Source organism: Quercus lobata, chromosome 8, assembly GCF_001633185.2.
Source record: "Quercus lobata isolate SW786 chromosome 8, ValleyOak3.0 Primary Assembly, whole genome shotgun sequence".
NCBI lineage: Eukaryota > Viridiplantae > Streptophyta > Magnoliopsida > Fagales > Fagaceae > Quercus > Quercus lobata.
The window spans coordinates 9,608,131-9,625,521 of record NC_044911.1 but is presented as its reverse complement, the minus strand read 5'-3'; the positions used below and the strand labels follow the sequence as shown (position 1 = coordinate 9,625,521).

General features: G+C 38.6%; 1 protein-coding gene across 1 annotated transcript; it reads right to left on the bottom strand.

The window, feature by feature from the left end:
* Positions 1-8,558: 8,558 nt before the first annotated feature.
* Positions 8,559-15,627, bottom strand: LOC115954867. Its single transcript, XM_031072835.1, has 9 exons — positions 14,900-15,627; positions 14,216-14,270; positions 13,977-14,055; positions 13,827-13,872; positions 13,624-13,722; positions 11,576-11,644; positions 11,141-11,474; positions 10,707-10,849; positions 8,559-10,596 (listed from the first exon to the last, which is right to left on the bottom strand). Exons 1-9 carry the CDS (start codon positions 15,422-15,424, stop codon positions 9,193-9,195), a joined length of 2,754 nt encoding a protein of 917 aa, XP_030928695.1. The 5' UTR covers positions 15,425-15,627; the 3' UTR covers positions 8,559-9,192.
* Between the last annotated feature and the right edge of the window lie 1,764 nt (positions 15,628-17,391).

Sequence of the window (17,391 nt, the reverse complement as noted above, 5' to 3'; positions counted from 1 at the left end):
AAATCGTGTCCCTACAATTGGCGCCGTCTGTGGGAAGGCTTGCACGTTGGCGCAGGTGGCGGTGAAGTCAACTCCCTAGCAAGCAGAGATTCGCGGGGTTTTCTCCATCTCTGGCGAACATGCAGCTGTTGCTCAGGTGGCGGTGAAGTCAACTCCCTAGCAAGCAGAGATTCGCGGGGTTTTCTCCATCTCTGGCGAACATGCAGCTGTTGCTCCGACATAAACTTCTGTTAGGGGCTACGCCTTGCAGTGCCAATGGCGCGGGCAGCTCTAGGGGCTTTTGGCTTCAAGCCAGCTCTCCCTGCCCTGGTCTAGGGGCTTACGTTCGAAACATAAATAAATGTAAAAAGAAATCTTACAAGTTTTGGACAGAACCAAAGCCTTGCATGGTCCTCGGACTCAAGCTTATGGGGAAACCAAGTACATAAAAGAAATCTTACAAGTTTTGGATAGAACCAAGACCTTGCATGGTCCTCGGACTCAAGCCTATGGGGAAACCAAGTACAAAAAGAAAAAACTTACAAGTTTTGGACAGAACCAAGGCCTTGCATGGTCCTCGGACTCAAGCCTATGGGGAAACCAAGTACAAAAAGAAACTTACAAGTTTTGGATAGAACCAAGGCCTTGCATGGTCCTCGGACTCAAGCCTATGGGGAAACCAAGTACAAAAAGAAAAATCTACAAGTTTTGGACAGAACCAAGGCCTTGCATGGTCCTCGGACTCAAGCCTATGGGGAAACCAAGTACAAAAAAGAAAAAACTTACAAGTTTTGGACAGAACCAAGGCTTTGCTATGGGAAACCAATACTAAAAGAATCTTACAAGTTTGGACAGAACCAAGGCCTTGCATGGTCCTCGGACTCAAGTCTATGGGGAAACCAAGTACAAAGAAGAAATCTTACAAGTTTTGGACAGAACCAAGGCCTTGCATGGTCCTCGGACTCAAGCCTATGAGGAAACCAAGTACATAAAAGAAATCTTACAAGTTTTGGACATAACCAAGGTCTTGCATGGTCCTCGGACTCAAGCCTATGGGGAAACCAAGTACAAGAAGAAATCACAAGTTTTGGACAGAACCAAGGCCTTCATGGTCCTCGGACTCAAGCCTATGGGGAAACCAAGTACAAAAAAGAAATATTACAAGTTTTGGACAGAACCAAGGCCTTGCATGGTCCTCGGACTCAAGCCTATGGGGAAACCAAGTACAAAAAGAAATCTTACAAAAGTTTTGGACAGAACCAAGGCCTTGCATGGTCCTCGGACTCAACCTATGGGGAAAACCAAGTACAAATAAAAAATCTTACAAGTTTTGACAGAACAGGCCTTGCTGGTCCTCGGACTCAAGCCTATGGGGAAACCAAGTACAAAGAAGAAATCTTACAAGTTTTGGACAGAACCAAGGCCTTGCATGGTCCTCGGACTCAAGCCTATGGGGAAACCAAGTACAAAGAAGAAATCTTACAAGTTTTGGACAGAACCAAGGCCTTGCATGGTCCTCGGACTCGGGCCTATGGGAAAACCAAGTACATAAAAGAAATCTTACAAGTTTTGGACAGAACCAAGGCCTTGCATGGTCCTCGGACTCAAGCCTATGGGGAAACCAAGTACATAAAATAAATCTTACAAGTTTTGGACAGAACCGAGACCTTGCATGGTCCTCGGACTCAAGCCTATGGGGAAACCAAGTACATAAAAGAAATCTTACGTTACACGAACCTTAGAATCTATCCGAGGAGAACTACCCATTAACAGTTGGGTTAATCCCTATACTGAACGGATTCCCCAGTCTACCCTCAAATCCTCAGTACCAAAGGGATTGATGCAACATAGAGCAATATGCTACCAAAAACACGATTGAGGTCCCTCACTGCTCGGGTACCCTCTCGGATGAATTATTTAGAAGTTTATCGTTCTCGGACATTTGTCTAGCATGCATCGCACAGCGCTCGGCCATTATCCCGGTTAGTTCCAAGAGTTTAATTTATTGAGGATTACCATTGTTATGCTTGATAATGTCAGTAAGTTTAAACCAGTAGGAATTTGTTTTAAGGCATTTTTCTGCTCTAAGTATCATTAAAGGCAAACGTATATTTAATATTCATTCACAAAGTAATTGCTGCCGAGAGGAAAAATATTTAGAAAAAAATAAACTCATATTTTATTAAGACAAAGAAATAGTACAGTGTACAATGAAAAGCTGAAATAAGCCTATACTAAAGCTAACTACGTAAGTAAATGAAAAAATACAAATAATAATGGAGTACTGGATATGAGCGAGCCATAATGTGGGCCTAATGTCACCAAAACCCTCTTCCCCAACTAAAAAGTCGGGCAGCAGGATTTTGAGGGGCTATTGTAGGGCCCGAAATTTGAGGTCCCAGCCCACTTTGTATTAAAAGCCCAAAGCCCAGACCGAGGAGCCCTACTGCTAAGAACGCGCAATGAAAACTTCTTGAAGGTCCAAGGATGTGGCCGAGGATGACTTTACGCCCAACATCTCAAAAAAAAAAAAAAAGCCTGAAGAAAAGGACAAATTCAGTACAAGAGCAGCACAAGGGAGAAGGCTGCCAACGCCTTAATGTGGAGCTCATCGCCTGACAAACCCATACTCATACCATGCTGTCCAGCTTTTCCCAACCACTCTGATGTGAGGATTGACAAGACGAGTAACCACCCCGAACAAGGAGAAACGGACACGTAGGTGAAGAATGAGAAGGAAATACTAGTATAAAAGGGAAGCTCGTTGCATTGACAGGGGGGGTCTTCCCAGGAACCAGAGAAAAGGGGGAGGACGAACTCATAAAAAAAGGACGGCGAGGGCGAGATGCTCCTCGGACTAATTCCGAGGAGATAGATCCTCACACCACATCCGTGTAAGGCTTAGACATACAGGCCAAATCCACCTTCGAATGGGCTTCCATGAAAATCCTGACTAAACCGTTACCCAACGACCAAGGTCTAGCCTTTCCAAACCCACTCTCTACAAATCATATTGTTCGGGTCTTTTACATACGAGCCCAAAGTCATCTTTGGGTCGTTAAAAATCGTGTCCCTGCATGTACTTTTAATCTCTATATTTTGATTTTTTTCCTTTTTAGTCTCTAAATCAATTAACGCTCATCATTTAAGTTCTTGAAGCTATTTTGTTACCAAACTAAGGGAAACTGACAGATAATAAAATAATAATTTTTTTACACCCAACGGAGAAACTCACGTGAAGGCAATCTGGCGCACAAGCTAAAGAAATCAAACTCACCCACTTCAACACGTGACTTTTCCGCCCCAAACACGGTCACGTGTGTGTCACTCACCAACCAATCTAGCCCGCAAAGGTTGCACACTGCTCGTCGGGCTCGTGCATGTCCCCTGAAATTCCATCTATGACGGTGGTAAGTGGATGAGTCTAGCCGAAGTGGTTGAACTCTGTTTTGGGATATATGAAATAGGGGATGAGGTTATCATTAAGAACTTGAATATTGCATGTGTTTATGTACCTTTCTCTTAAGTAGTTTGAATTTGCAAAGTAGATGGGGGCGTCAATTTGGAGAATGAGAACTCCAGGAACATTACTAGCGATTGGATATTGATCAATGCTTCTGTAAGCCATGGAGATGGGAATGTTCCCTAAGGCAAAAGTCCTTGGTCTTGCTACAAATAGGAGTACCCTTAGCAAGGATAGTGTAACCTACAATTTCAAATATAAACCACATAAACAACAATAATAAGGTTAGTTTTATTTTAAACCTTATAGTTTAAGAGGAGAATAATAAATTAACCCATATTGTTATTTATTTTTTGGATGATGTTCCTAATCCACTTACCGCAACGACAAGGCCAACCTCAACGCTGAAAAAGACGACACCAATATAGGCACCAATACAGACAACGAAATCAAATTTGTCGATATTCCAAAGGTGGATGGCAGCTTCATAGTCGATAATGCCAAGCATGGTAGCTATGATTATAGAGGAGAGCACTACAAGAGGTGTGTAGTGGAACAATGGCGTAAGAATAGCAATGTGATCATCACTACTGTTGCCATGACTATGTTGGACACTACAGTCTTGCACCCTGCATTGAAATTCACTGCAGTTCGCGAAAAATTGACGCCCCCATTTACTTTGCAAATTCAAACTACTTAAGAGAAAGGTTCATAAACACATGCAATATTCAAGTTCTTAATGATAACCTCATCCCCTATTTCATATATCCCAAAACAGAGTTCAACCATTTCGACTAGACTCGTCCACTCAACAGATAACATCAATCTAAAACGGTGACCCACATGTGCATTAACAATTGCAACATGCTGATACTGAGGTAATGATCAAAATCATGCTGGAGCTTAAGAGCAATCTTGATCATTGAAGGTTCACACCTAAGCACTGCAACAAGGTAAAGTCATCCATAATGTAATTTTTATTAAGGTTACACTTTGGCTGCTGCAAGGTTTAGATTTAAATGGTTGAAGATTAGAACAGGTATTAACTGGACATTCAGCCACAATTATGCAATTTATACCTAGTGTTGGTCCTGTAAGATCAGGGGACTTAGGAGGGGTGATGCGGATACAATAAATACTTAAGCTGCTCAGTTGGAAGCTTGAGTTACACAGAGTATTAAAATATAAATAGGTAACAAGGTTCAAAACCCTGTAACGCTCCCTGTGTAGACCACAAGATCCACTATCAATGTATTTGGTCATAGTTTCAAAAGCAATTCCCCATCCTAATACTGAAGTAAGATAGTCATAATGTCATATATATATATATATATATATATATAGACACACTCTTTGTATAACCAAGGGGCTATATATACTATTTTAAAGTATTAAACTGCTCTAAGTTTCAATTAGACATAGGCAGATGCTACAAACAAAAGCATCTGAATTATAACCAATAAATAACCAACCACAAATCACAACACCAGTATCAACCAATCGAGCACAATAGTCACCCATCTTAAAATATGCAATTCCAATGTAACGATCATACATTCATAAGAATAAAGTGATTAAATATTACTCCGCCAGTCAACCTACCACAACCCTCCTCCTCTTTCCAAACTTAGGACCAAAGGTAAAAAAAAACCAGCCAAACACCATTGTCTATTAACCAAGCGTCCTCAATTATTGATTCATTTTTCTTCCTTGGTTTCTTTTTCAATCTCTGGCTTACAATTTGTTACACTTTTCTAACTGATTAGTGGTTACACTATTCTCGTCTTTTGTTTCGTTGAACCACATAGTTTATAGTTCTTCCACAGCGTGTTAAAATGAAACTAAAACTAGCAAAAGAGCAACTCATCAATAACAATATATTTTTTTAATTACCTCGGCAATGTTCCTGGAGTTCTCATTCTCCAAATTGACGCTCCATCTACTTTGCAAATTCAAAACTTCTTAAGAGAAAGGTACATAAACACATGCAATATTCAAGTTCTTAATGATAACTTCATCCCCTGTTTCGTGTATCCTAAAACAGAGTTCAACCACTTCGGCTAGACTCATCCACTCACCGCCGTCACAGGAGGAATTTTAGGGAACATGCACGAGCCCTACAAGCAGTGTGCAACCTTCGCGAGCTGGATTGGTTGGTGAGTGACATGACTGGGTTTGGGGCGGAAAAGCCACATGTCGAAGTGGGTGAGCCTGATTTCTATACCTTGCGCGCCAAATTGCTTTCACGTGAGTTTCCCCGTTATTTTATTGACGAACATGAAAAAAAAAGTTATTATTTTATTGATCTGTCAGTTTTTCCGTCAGTTTGGTGATTAAACGATGATTCAAGTATTTAAATAAATAGCGTTAATTGATTTAGGGATTAAAATTGATAAAAATAAAATATAAGAACTAAAATAAAATAAAAAAGTAAAAATGTTACGTAAAAAATTTATCATTTTTTTTTTAAATATGATATGAGAATCGAATTTAAGTTTCTTCTTTTATTAAAACTCTCCACATTGATTATTGGACAGAAAATGTACACGATGAGAGACTACGTCACATGTTCATGAACCACACAGCCCAACCAACCAATACCTTAGTCCAAATGTCCAACACGTTTTGTCCGCTGCACGCAAGGGGTTGGAAGAATTTTAAGTCAGAGAATGTGGCATTGTTCTTTCAAAAATCAAAGCATGCTAATATTGACCACGTGACATGACCTTACAATATTCCGACCATAAAACATATTTTTCTTTTTTTGTGCATGCAAAATAGAATTTCTATATCTAGTAAATATCTAGTAAATTTTATTAATAGAAGGTTTAGACTAATATCAACCACATTCAAGCCTTTTCAAAATCGATTAATTTGGTTCCTAAAACTAATTTAGTCTCTCTAAATATTGTTAGACCAGTTAGTTATTTCTATTAAAACCGTTAGTCATTTTTCTCAACTATCTTAAGTACTAAATTAGCTTTAGAAACCAAATTGGTCAGTTTTGAACCTAATTAACATTAGGCTAAATAACATCATGTATGTTAATAAAATATACCCTCTATATAGGTAAATTCATTAATGTTTGAGCTGTTGAGGCATTGAGGGAGATATAGTGTGGGTTTGGATTCAGCGTTTCCACTGAATCCTGCGTCCGCGTTTTCCCTTTTTTTTTTTTTTTTTTTTCACGCGTTTAAGAGAGAGACAGAATTTACTATTCATGAGACATGTCACTGTTCACGTACTGTTGAGCATTGTTTATACACTGTTTAGCACTGTTCATAGATTAAAAAAATATTAAAATGAGTCCCACAGTACTATTCACACATTTAAAAATTATTTTACTACAGTGTTTTCCGTTTTCAGTTTCAACAACAATAAGTTCAATCCAAACAGACCCATAATTAAAGGTAAGAGAGACAGCTTTTATTTTTTATTGGTTGAGAGAGAAGGAGAGAGAGCTAGTCTCAAAAATAGAATATATATATATATATATATTTATGTTGAGCAGTTGAGGCCTTGAAGGAGATATTGGAGGTAAAAGATTAAGAGAGACAGAAATTTTTTTTTATTGGCTGAGAGAGAGAGAGAGAGAGAGCTAGAGTCTCAAAAATAGAGCTCTGGTGCTTCAAAATTCCCATGGCTTTTTCTCAAAAATAAAGCTCTGGTGCTTCAAAATCTCCATGGCTTCTTCCTCAAACTTCTTCAGATGTTTCTCAATGTCCTGCAGCTCCAAGCCTAAACGATACATATGTGAAGGCGATGTTTGTGTCCTTAGAAATCAGAAGAAATCTCATGAGAAACTATCGAAGAATAAGCAGAAGCATAGCCCGTGGATTTCATTTTCCTTTCTTTCAATGAGAAGGACTCCAAAATGTTAAGTGATTTGAGTTATCAAACATGGCTTAGATTTTAGTCTATAGTGCAGTTGTATTATATATTGTATCTAGCAAAATATTTTTGTTGCATGAGCCCTTTTTTTGTGGTTGAAGGGTCTCTGCGCTTAGTCCAGGGCTATAATTCATTTGTAATGGTGTCAAATCCACATTAGCAAAGGGTATTGTGCAATTTTCAAAGTTTCCTTATTTGTTAGATTGGTTGGTCCTGTGTATTCTTAGTGCTGAACAGGTTGCTCTGGCAGGAAGCCTGAAGAATTTACACCTCTGTGCTGTTGCTTTCTTTCTGTGTAGCATAGAATATTAAGCTACCAAAATCTGGTCATGAAATTTGCCTAGATCTCTTTTGATAGATAGAAAATGGTCTATTACTGTACAAGTTAATGAAAGACAGACAAATTGAGAAAAGAGCCTATTCAAAAGAAGGTTTTCAAATTGGTTTCATCAACTCCAGCAACCTTAACAGTGCTAATTTGCAATCTTTTTTTTTTTTCTTTTTTGTGTCAAACCTTTATGGCTTGTACAAAATGACAAAATTTGACTTCAAACTCATTGGAGCTTCTTTTTTTTCAACTTATTACTTGACGATTTATAAGGCTATCCATGTATATTATTTAAACAAATCTTATGAACCATTAAAAAAATCATGAAACTAAAATTACACATGATCTTTTTAATTGCCACATCATGGGTTGAAGCAAGATGCTCCAAATGAGGTTGGAGCACAAAATTTTCCTTTACAAAAATGCAGTGCTACCATATTTCCATATTATTGCACGAGAAAGAAAACACAAACAAATTTGCAGTACTTGTTCTGTGACCATCAGCTCTTCAAATTTGAGCAATCCTACAGTACTCAGGGTATCCTACAGTACTGAGGGTGGCCAGTAGGTCCAAATCCTACCTACACTACGTTGTAAGCCTAATAAAGAGCAATTATCATGAGTCAAACATCATAAATTCAAATCATATCACAGTTATCAGAAAACCTGTATCACCAAATGGCAGTCATATTACTGTTTACTCTTCTTTTCTCACACTGCATTTTTTATCAAATGGCAACATATGAGCTGCACATAGCAGGTGGCCCTCGCCCCAGCTCTTGAAACATCCCCCCCCACCCTTTTGTTCACTCCACACAACACAAGTTTAAACCTCCCTTAAAATATTAGTGCTAACAAATAAATGGCAAGAAAACCACTGAAAAAGACTTGGAGAAATAAGAGAACAGTAGAAAATTTCCATTTCAGAGATTATAATATTCATTTACATAAATATTGGCAGTATTAACTGGAATTAAAATGCAATTACATGATAAGCATCATAAGAACTAGAAGCTAAACAACTGATTCTCATCCACCTGTAACAAATGTACAAGGCATCAACTACATTTTATGCATTTACCGTCACCGTCAGACTTAAGAACTTCTAAACAATCGCTAATATTCATAAAATCAATGATCTGCTGCTGAAATTTTCAAATGTTTTAGCTCCTTGAAATGATATAAACTCCACCGCTGAAAGTCAGTAATCCTCATTTAGCAAATAAGACGGTCTTTCCTCAAATCCACCGGCATCACTCCATCTCAAGCAAGCTCTCTGACTAACTAAATCCTTCTCTGTATGCGCAAACCCCAATCAAAAAGTAAAATGATTCAACACGTCTCCATCCTTTAATCCAGGACTAGGGAACACCAAAATCTCAGAATATCAAACCGGTGGCATTCACATTCATTGCAATTATGCAACTAAGGCATGGGAGACTTTAACAAAATTTATGTTGCTGAGACAGGAGCTAAATTGACCTACGCTCTCTTCCCTATCTGTCTGATTCCTCTGAAAACCAATCCTCAATCAAAGCTGCAAAGCCAGGTCTGGCTGCTGCGAATCAACCAGAACACCAGAGGATGGTCTCACTGGAGACCCTGGAGACTGGAAACCAATATTCAAGTCTGGAGGAAGTGTCTCCTGTTTTGGCCTTGGTTGGGTATGAGGACTAAGACCTCGCCAAGGGTACTGCACTTGAAACCTAGACAAGTCAGCCGGTGCTAACTGGGGAAAAACTATAGGTCGATTTTGGAGTTGTGCTTCATTGCCCACACGAACAGGTTGTGGTACAAAAGGCTGAAGTGGAAAACTCTTCCTTTCAGACTGGGTTTGCATCCCCCCAGAAAGCGGAAACTCTCCCCGAACTTGAGAAATTTGTGGACGGAATTCCTGAGTTGGGTTGTATGATGGATCCGGAGATATCTGAGCTTTGGGCACACCTGAATTTTCTGTTGCTTGTTTAAACCCTCCAGCCCCTATGGACATCCATGCACGGGCAGCAGCTGCTGAAGCATTGCCTGAGTCATCTCTCCTTGTAGATGGAACCGAGGGTGTGGCTTGTAGAGTTTCAACTGGAGATTGATTTGAAGATTTCTGCTGCTTCTGAGCCCTTTCAGCCAACATTCTCATCAACTGAACAGGGTCACTAAGACCCTGCTCCTGCGCATGAGCAAAGTAAGCTGCTCTAGCCGTGTGATTAGGAACTGTGTCAGAAGATGGATTACTCATCTTATTATTCAAACCTCTGTTGTTGACTTTTCCATTAGGCAACCCTCCAGTAACAACTCCGTTAGTATCCGGCTGCTTAAAAGGTACAGGCTGCAAAATATTTATGTTTCTTGGTGCTGGTTCTTTAGACCTTGAACCTGACATTTCTGAATTACTTGAAAACTGCTTTTCAGCAATAAGCTCAGCATTATTTTGATGCGCTGAGGGCAAAGAGTTCAATTCAAATTGCTTGATAACCTTACTCTCAGGCTTGGCAAAATTCCTAGATTGTGGATTTTGCAGCTGATAAATAGCATTATTGGGAGTACTAGGTTTTGTTCCAGCAGAACCAGAAACAGATAATTTCCCTTCTGTAGTATGACTACTGACTGGAGCCAACAAACAGTGTTTCCCCTCCAAGGTAGGCCTACTTACAGGATGCTCCTTAGCAGGAACAGGAGTCTTAGTTTTGTCATCTTTTCTCAATTCAGCATTAGACTGCAACTTTGAAACTAAACCAGGTTCTTTCTGCATTCGGTTCTCAAGCATTAGCACAGGGGTTGGAAGTGGCTCGTATTCTCCAACCCAACCACGACCAAATTTACAACCAGCAGGTAATGCCTGCTCAATTCTCTGGGAGGCAACTTTCCAAGCAACAGGTCCAAGAGTTGCAGCAAAACGAGCCAGGCTCCTAGCATAAGAGTATTCTGCATGAAGCCCAACCTGATTCCCAAAGGCAAAATCAGGGGAAAAAATATTTATATTAAAATAAAAATTGGTCAAGTAGAAAGGCCAACTATTCAAGAAAAGGAACCAGTATCTACAATACATACAGCAACCAGCTGCTTAATTTCAGCCTCAAAGGTTGAAAATATTGATTCTGATCTAACAACTGGTTGATTGGAAATATTATACGTCACACGGCGGTTGTCATCAAAAACAAATTGCTTCCTTGCCCATTTAGACAGACCCTTCCCTAAAATAGCACAGCAAGCAAAACAATTAGAAGAGGGATGGAGTGAAGTATAACCGTGAAAACCTAACACTATAAGGAGCAAGGCTATCTCAGTCAATTCTGACCTGAGATGATTGAGCATGATTGTAAAATACTACTCCATATTGGCTAGCAACAACATCGAAACAGCTAGCAAATCTAATTCTTGGCAATTAATAGCTACAACAAATTGCTAAAATCTTGGCATGCTCCACATACATTTATCATCACAATTGTACATAACAGGAGGAAAAATAAACTTTTTTATAGTACCTGATGACAGTTCTTCCACCTTCTCAGGATTAGTATCAACTAGGGAAGAATTACCCTCTACAACAACATCAGCATTACTAGGTCTCTCACAATTACCACCTTGGTTTGGATTGGAAACATTCTGTACATCTCCAATGGTGGCAAGAGTGGCACCAGTGGAGAAATCAGAGCCAACGGGCTCCTGTGAGGTCCGGCAGAATGGCTTCTTTACTGGCTTCTTGATTAAGGAATTGGATCTTGTTTTCAGCTCAGATTTCAATTCTTTCTCAGAGCGTTCAAAATCCATCCTTAGCCTCTCAAATTTATTCTTTGCCAATTCTTGAATGGAACGAGCCTTTAACAAATAATTTTGTCATAAAAGATAACACTAACAAACAAAACAAAATAGGTGAAACAAACAGAGTCAACAAATAAGAATGGCCAAAATTCTTATACCTGTTTATAGTATATGGTGTCTGGTGCATTGTATTGCATTGCATTTGAGCAAATTAAGAAAATGTCACTCTGCATTCACCATAACAAACTTTACAAGTAAATACATATAAAAGAATTCTTTTTCCTTCCCATAATTTATTGGCAAGAGGATCTAGTCCAAAAATGTAAGTTACTTAAAATGAGTGCTAATTTGCAGAAAGTCAATTATGGTTATATTTAGAAAACTAAGGCTTCAAAAAATTAGTACATAAGCAAATAAGCTAAAAGAAATAATTGCTGGCAAACAGACGCAGAGACAAATTTAGAAACAGAAAACCATGACCTGTACGGTTATGTTCCCAGTGAAAAGGTTTTCCAAAAACAGTTTCTGAATATTATTTTTGAGAACAACCTATTCCAATAGCACATCTTCCTGTTTATATACTTTGTTTGTAGTTCAACACCAAAGAAATCACTAAAATTGGCATGTTCCAAAATTTATATTGTCATCCAAACTATTTCATGAGAACACAAGCCAAAACTTGTTGTAATAATTCATTTACATTGTGTGATAACATACACACAAAGAAGTGGATTATGGCATACAGTGAAACCCTAAAAAATGCATAACTTTAGCAGGACTACCTACTAGAATGAGTCTCAATTTTGCCACAAAGATCAGCCTTAACTGGCTAAACTATATTGATAAGTCTAGAGAACAAGCTCCACCCACTGAATGGAGCAAAATATCCAGTAAGGCCACTCATGTTTAGTTTACACAAAAGATAAGTAAGCATTAACTGAATATAGATCAAAGTTAGGATAAGGAAGTATAACCTATGACATGCAAGACAAATTCCCAAAATCACCTAATGGTCTATAGACACTGTAAGAATAGTTGTTAAGTGATTAGATTTTCTATTTTCTAATAGCTTAAGCTTTAGGTACATTTGTTAATTTATCATGTTATCACAACAGGTGGTCATGACTCATGAGTTTGAACCCTGTCTCCACTCTACCTCCCATTTAAATAATTGAAAATCTTCAAATGTTGGGCCTCAATTATTAAGAGGGAACCTGGGCAAACATGCGAGAGGGAGTATTAGAATAATGGTGAAGTGATTAAATTCACCATTATCTAACAACTTAAGTTTTTGGGACAGTCGGTAATTTATCAAACGCTATCAACCCTTTTTCTTGGATTCGGAATACAACAAGCATCATAAGCAGTCTTCAATGATACACTAGTGATTCCCTTCTAAATCTAGTCCAGTGCCAGTTAATTTATGAATCTAATCACTACCAGATTTCCCACATCTTACAGCCATCAGTACATTTAAGTAAGACATCTAGGCAATAGCTCTTAAGTCACAAAGCAAAATTTAACTACAAAATGATTATACAAGTCTGGCTGTAATGTGGGCTATACCAATGATATAGAGAAGACTTACAATTAAATGGAACCTACCCTACAGAAAATGAATTTAACCATGCATATCCATATGTTCCTCAATGAAATTACCACACACAAAAATAGAGAATGAAGCCATATGGATTGAATTATGCAAATCCATGTGGTCTTGAAGTGAGATATTGACCCACACAAAAATAGATAATAATATTATTGCAGGCCGCTACCTAATTACAATAAGGACAAACATAAAATTGCTTTCGACCATGTTTGCCATTATCTTTCATAAGAGAATGCAATGCACATTAATATCATAAGCAAGCTTCGCTAAGCTTAATTAATACCTGATGTTTTCCCCTCTCTCTTCTTAATACAAATGCACACACTAACACAAAATGCACCCAGACTGTTCAATATACTACATGTAGGTTGTCACTCTCTCATTCATTATCCGAATTCCTGACCGCTATAGTATGTGAAATAGGTGTCCTCTGAATCATTTTTACATTATGAAAGGCTGGGGGAACAGATGAAGAGTCCCTGAACCAAGAGTGTGAGTGTTTGACAAATAGACTCAATCTCCTCCTCCTCCAACATGAGTAACGTAGCCACGTTATAAAGAAGTCACATGTGGCAAAACTAAAATACGAGTACAAACCTCAAATTGTTCCAAGGTAGAATACAATCCACTTGCTAACTTCTTCCTCACTGTGGCAAAGTCCATAGGATGCTCAATCACTTCGTGATAATCCGGAAGCTGCAGTGACCAAAAATTATTTTTAAAACATTAAACAACCCCACCAAAATTGGCTTCAAAACCACATTACCATATACAACAAAGAAAGAAAATTTTCCAAACACCTCCTCAGGATCAACCGGTTCTGCATATACACCGTACGTGTCTTTCCTGCCACAGTTCATATATCAACATTAATAACTCCTTAATCTTCACATTATCAAAAGGTAAGTAGAAAGGGAAAAAAGAAGACACAGAGGAATTCATCCGCATACTTCTGAAGCTTGTCAAGAATAAACACCAATGTCTTCTTATCAGGCAATGGAATCAAAAGAGGAGGATCAGAAGGTGTCCCTATCAAATAAAATAAAATAAATCAAAATCAAAATCCATACTTAACAAAAGAAAAGAAAAAATCATCACAACCCCAGAAACCCAATTCTCACACTAAACAAGAAGATTCAAACACAAAGCACAAACCCCATTAATCAAAATCAAAACCCAGAAACCAAACCTGGAGCAGAATCGACACCCTTTGAGTCCACCACCTTATTCCTCACCACCCTTTCCTGTGTAACCCAAACAAACATATAAAATACCGTACATATCATTATAGAAAGAAAAAAAGAAAAATTAAAAAAGAAGAAATAGAATGAAGCAAAAAGCTCACGACTGTGACTGGGTTTGAGAGAGTGTGCGAAGATAGATTTGTAGATAGAGACAGAGACACGGACAGAGACAGATAAGGCAGACAACAATGCTAAATGCACAGTTTAGAAAATAGAAAGAGAATGAAAGACAGAGAGACAAAGATTTAGAGAGAGAAAGAATGAGGTGGGTAGAGAGAGAGTGAGAGAAAGGTGGGGAAGCGTGATCAGATTCTTTGGGTTTGTGTTAGTTTTTTTGACAGTTGACCCAACCGTTACACAATCTCTCTCTCTCTCTCTCTCTCTCTCTCTTCCCTCACTCACTCACAGAGTGAGTAATATTGAAGTCTGGACCAATCATATAGTAAAAATCTCTCTCTCTCTCACTCACTGAGCTGTACTCTTTCTCTCTCTCTCTCTCTCTCTCTCTCTCTCACTAAGCTGTACTCTTTCTCTCACTTTATCTTCTTCTTCTGCTTCACAGCTTCAGCTTCAGTTTCAGTTTTTTTCCTTTTTGTTAAATCAGATCCGTACAATGATACAATACATACCTCATCATCATAATCATGATGAGGATGATGACGATGACGGTTATTATGATCGTCATCTTCTTCGTCTTCTTCTTGTTCTTGTTCTTGTTCTACTTCTTCGTCGTCATCATCCTCGTTGTCATCATCTTGACCGTTGATTTTCCTCTTCTTCATCGGCTTCCTTTCCTGCTCGTTTTCTTCATCCTCCACCTCCTCCTCGTCCTCCTCATCATCCGTCGCGTGCGGCCCACGCGCAGCCGACCGAGGGCGCGGCGGAGGGGGAGGCGGAGTCGTAGTCGTCTCGGTGCCTTGGTTGAGCTTGACGACGAGCTTGAGCTTCTTCTCTCTCCTCCTCTGGTCTTCCTCGTCGTCGTCCTCGTCGTCTTCGTCCAAATAATCGTCGTAGTCGATGTTGTACCTGACATTCCGGCGCCGGAGACTCCGCCGGACTTCGCGCTCAGCCGCCTCAGCCGACTCGACGGCTCGGCGCGCCAGATCTGCCTTCGATGGCCTCCCTTTCTTCTTCCTCTTCACGATCTGACCCATCCTTTTCCCTCTCTCTCTCTCTCTAACACTTTCTCTCTCTACAACACTCTCACTCTATCTCTCTCACTACTTTCTCTCTCTTCCTCTCTCTCTTTTGCTTTGGTTCCATTATTTTTCGACGCTGGCTTGGCTCTTTTTCGAGAGGCTTTGTGAGGTCCGAACCTGGATTTGGACAAACCCGAACCTCAGGTTCGAAGAAAGCTCAGAGTTGGTAAATACTAGTAGTACTAAATAATTAATTAAATAAATAAAGTGAAAAAAAAAAAAGAGTGATTGTTGTCTGTCTTTTTTTTCTTTTTCTTTTTTAGCTGCGTCCGTGTAAAACGGCGTCACTCGCTGGGAAAAAATACGGCGTTTGTTACTGCCCGCTGCCCGTTTTCGCTTGCGTGTCGCTTTGCCTGCTGCCCATTGTTCACGTCTTGGCGTTTTTACCTATTCGGATGGGAGATTCTTCAATGCTAAGTTTTTGTGCGTTATATTCACGCGCCTCATGATTTAACATGATTTGCCATTTTTGGCCATACCCCATGTACTAGTAATAACTAAAAATTAAAAGGGTTTAGTTGAAATTCCAGTTAGCATTAATGACCGATTAAATGGAGGAAAGTGGAGTAGTATTCGTTAAAAATAAGTTAATTTTGTGTTAAATTTACTCTACTTTACTTTACTCCCACTCAATCCAAACGGATCATAAGTGTTGCTTTTTGAAGTTCTTAAAATAATATTCATCTATTATGAAATGCTAATGAGTAGATTGAATTTTGTGATTCATCAATATTTAAATCTACTTGACTTATGTTATTTGGGTAATTATTTAAAGTATTAATGATGTGGTAAAATCCAATCTATTCATTCACATTGATGACTGATGAGTAGGATGTTATTTAAAAACCCTAGACGATCTTTGTCCTTAGTTTATGAATGTATTAAATGTGTGAGATGGATTTTGGCATACACAAAATGGACCAGTTAGGTATATTATGGTTGAATTTGGATTGCATTGAAATTATTTCTCTCCCTGCGTTTGGCCTTTTTTCTGTTGGTCTTGTGTATTGTTCACGAGACTTGCAAGTACAGATTTCAGCAAATCTAATTTTAAAACTAGGTCTCACAGTACTATTTACACATTTTAAAATTATTTCTCTACAGTATTTTTAATTTTCAGTTTTCAACAATAAACGATATTCAATCAGACCTTATGAATAACAAAATTAGCTTGCTTAAAGGTGTGATTTTCAGAACAATTAATGAAGTTTGAGGAATAATGTCATAATAGACTAATGAGAGGTAGCTGATGTTTGCTGAATCAGGACAATATCATTTAATGAGTAGTCATACTCTCACAAATCACGAACTCCAGACTCATTTCAACTGCTATGGAATAAAACTTTTGCTTCTGCTATTAGGGGATCATGGTCGTCCATAAACTCTGTTCGTGCAAAAATCAACTCTCTTTTATGGTTTATTTTTATCGAAAGTTATCCCTCCAAATATCAAAAGGGATGGATTCCCAGCATCTTACATCAAAAGTGATGGCATTTAGCATCTACATTTGACTCTCTTTTTCTATACCATTGTATATATACTATTTTATTGTTATCTCTCCAAATATGATAATGGTAGCTCCGAACCCAGATTGTCTGTTCTAAGTCATTCCCTATAATTCTATCCACCATCTACTCATTCCACTTCAGTTCAAAAGGGAAAAACCGTGATCACATGCATCTTAGACAGAATGCTACCCCTACAAAATTGAACTGCTACCAATTAATGGCTGGACTTTATTTGATTTAATTACTAGATTTTTTGATAATATAATGGCCCATGCTACACTTAAATGATAATGATTTGTACACACAATCTGGCCCTACATTCCAACTTTTAAGCAGAATACTGATTATGAATATTGGGTTCTGGTGTGGCTGATAGTATTTGCACGTATTAAGCTGCTAATAATTACTTGCAGT

What these genes read in the sequence shown, in the direction of transcription:
- LOC115954867 (XM_031072835.1), bottom strand. Translation starts at nt 15,424, where the DNA reads ATGGGTCAGATCGTGAAGAGGAAGAAGAAAGGGAGGCCATCGAAGGCA. An exon ending in AACCGGTTGATCCTGAGGAG is followed by an intron (nt 13,723 to 13,826) that starts GTGTTTGGAAAA and finishes TGGTCACTGCAG; the next exon opens with CTTCCGGATTATCACGAAGT. An exon ending in GGTGGAAGAACTGTCATCAG is followed by an intron (nt 10,850 to 11,140) that starts GTACTATAAAAA and finishes GTGCTATTTTAG; the next exon opens with GGAAGGGTCTGTCTAAATGG.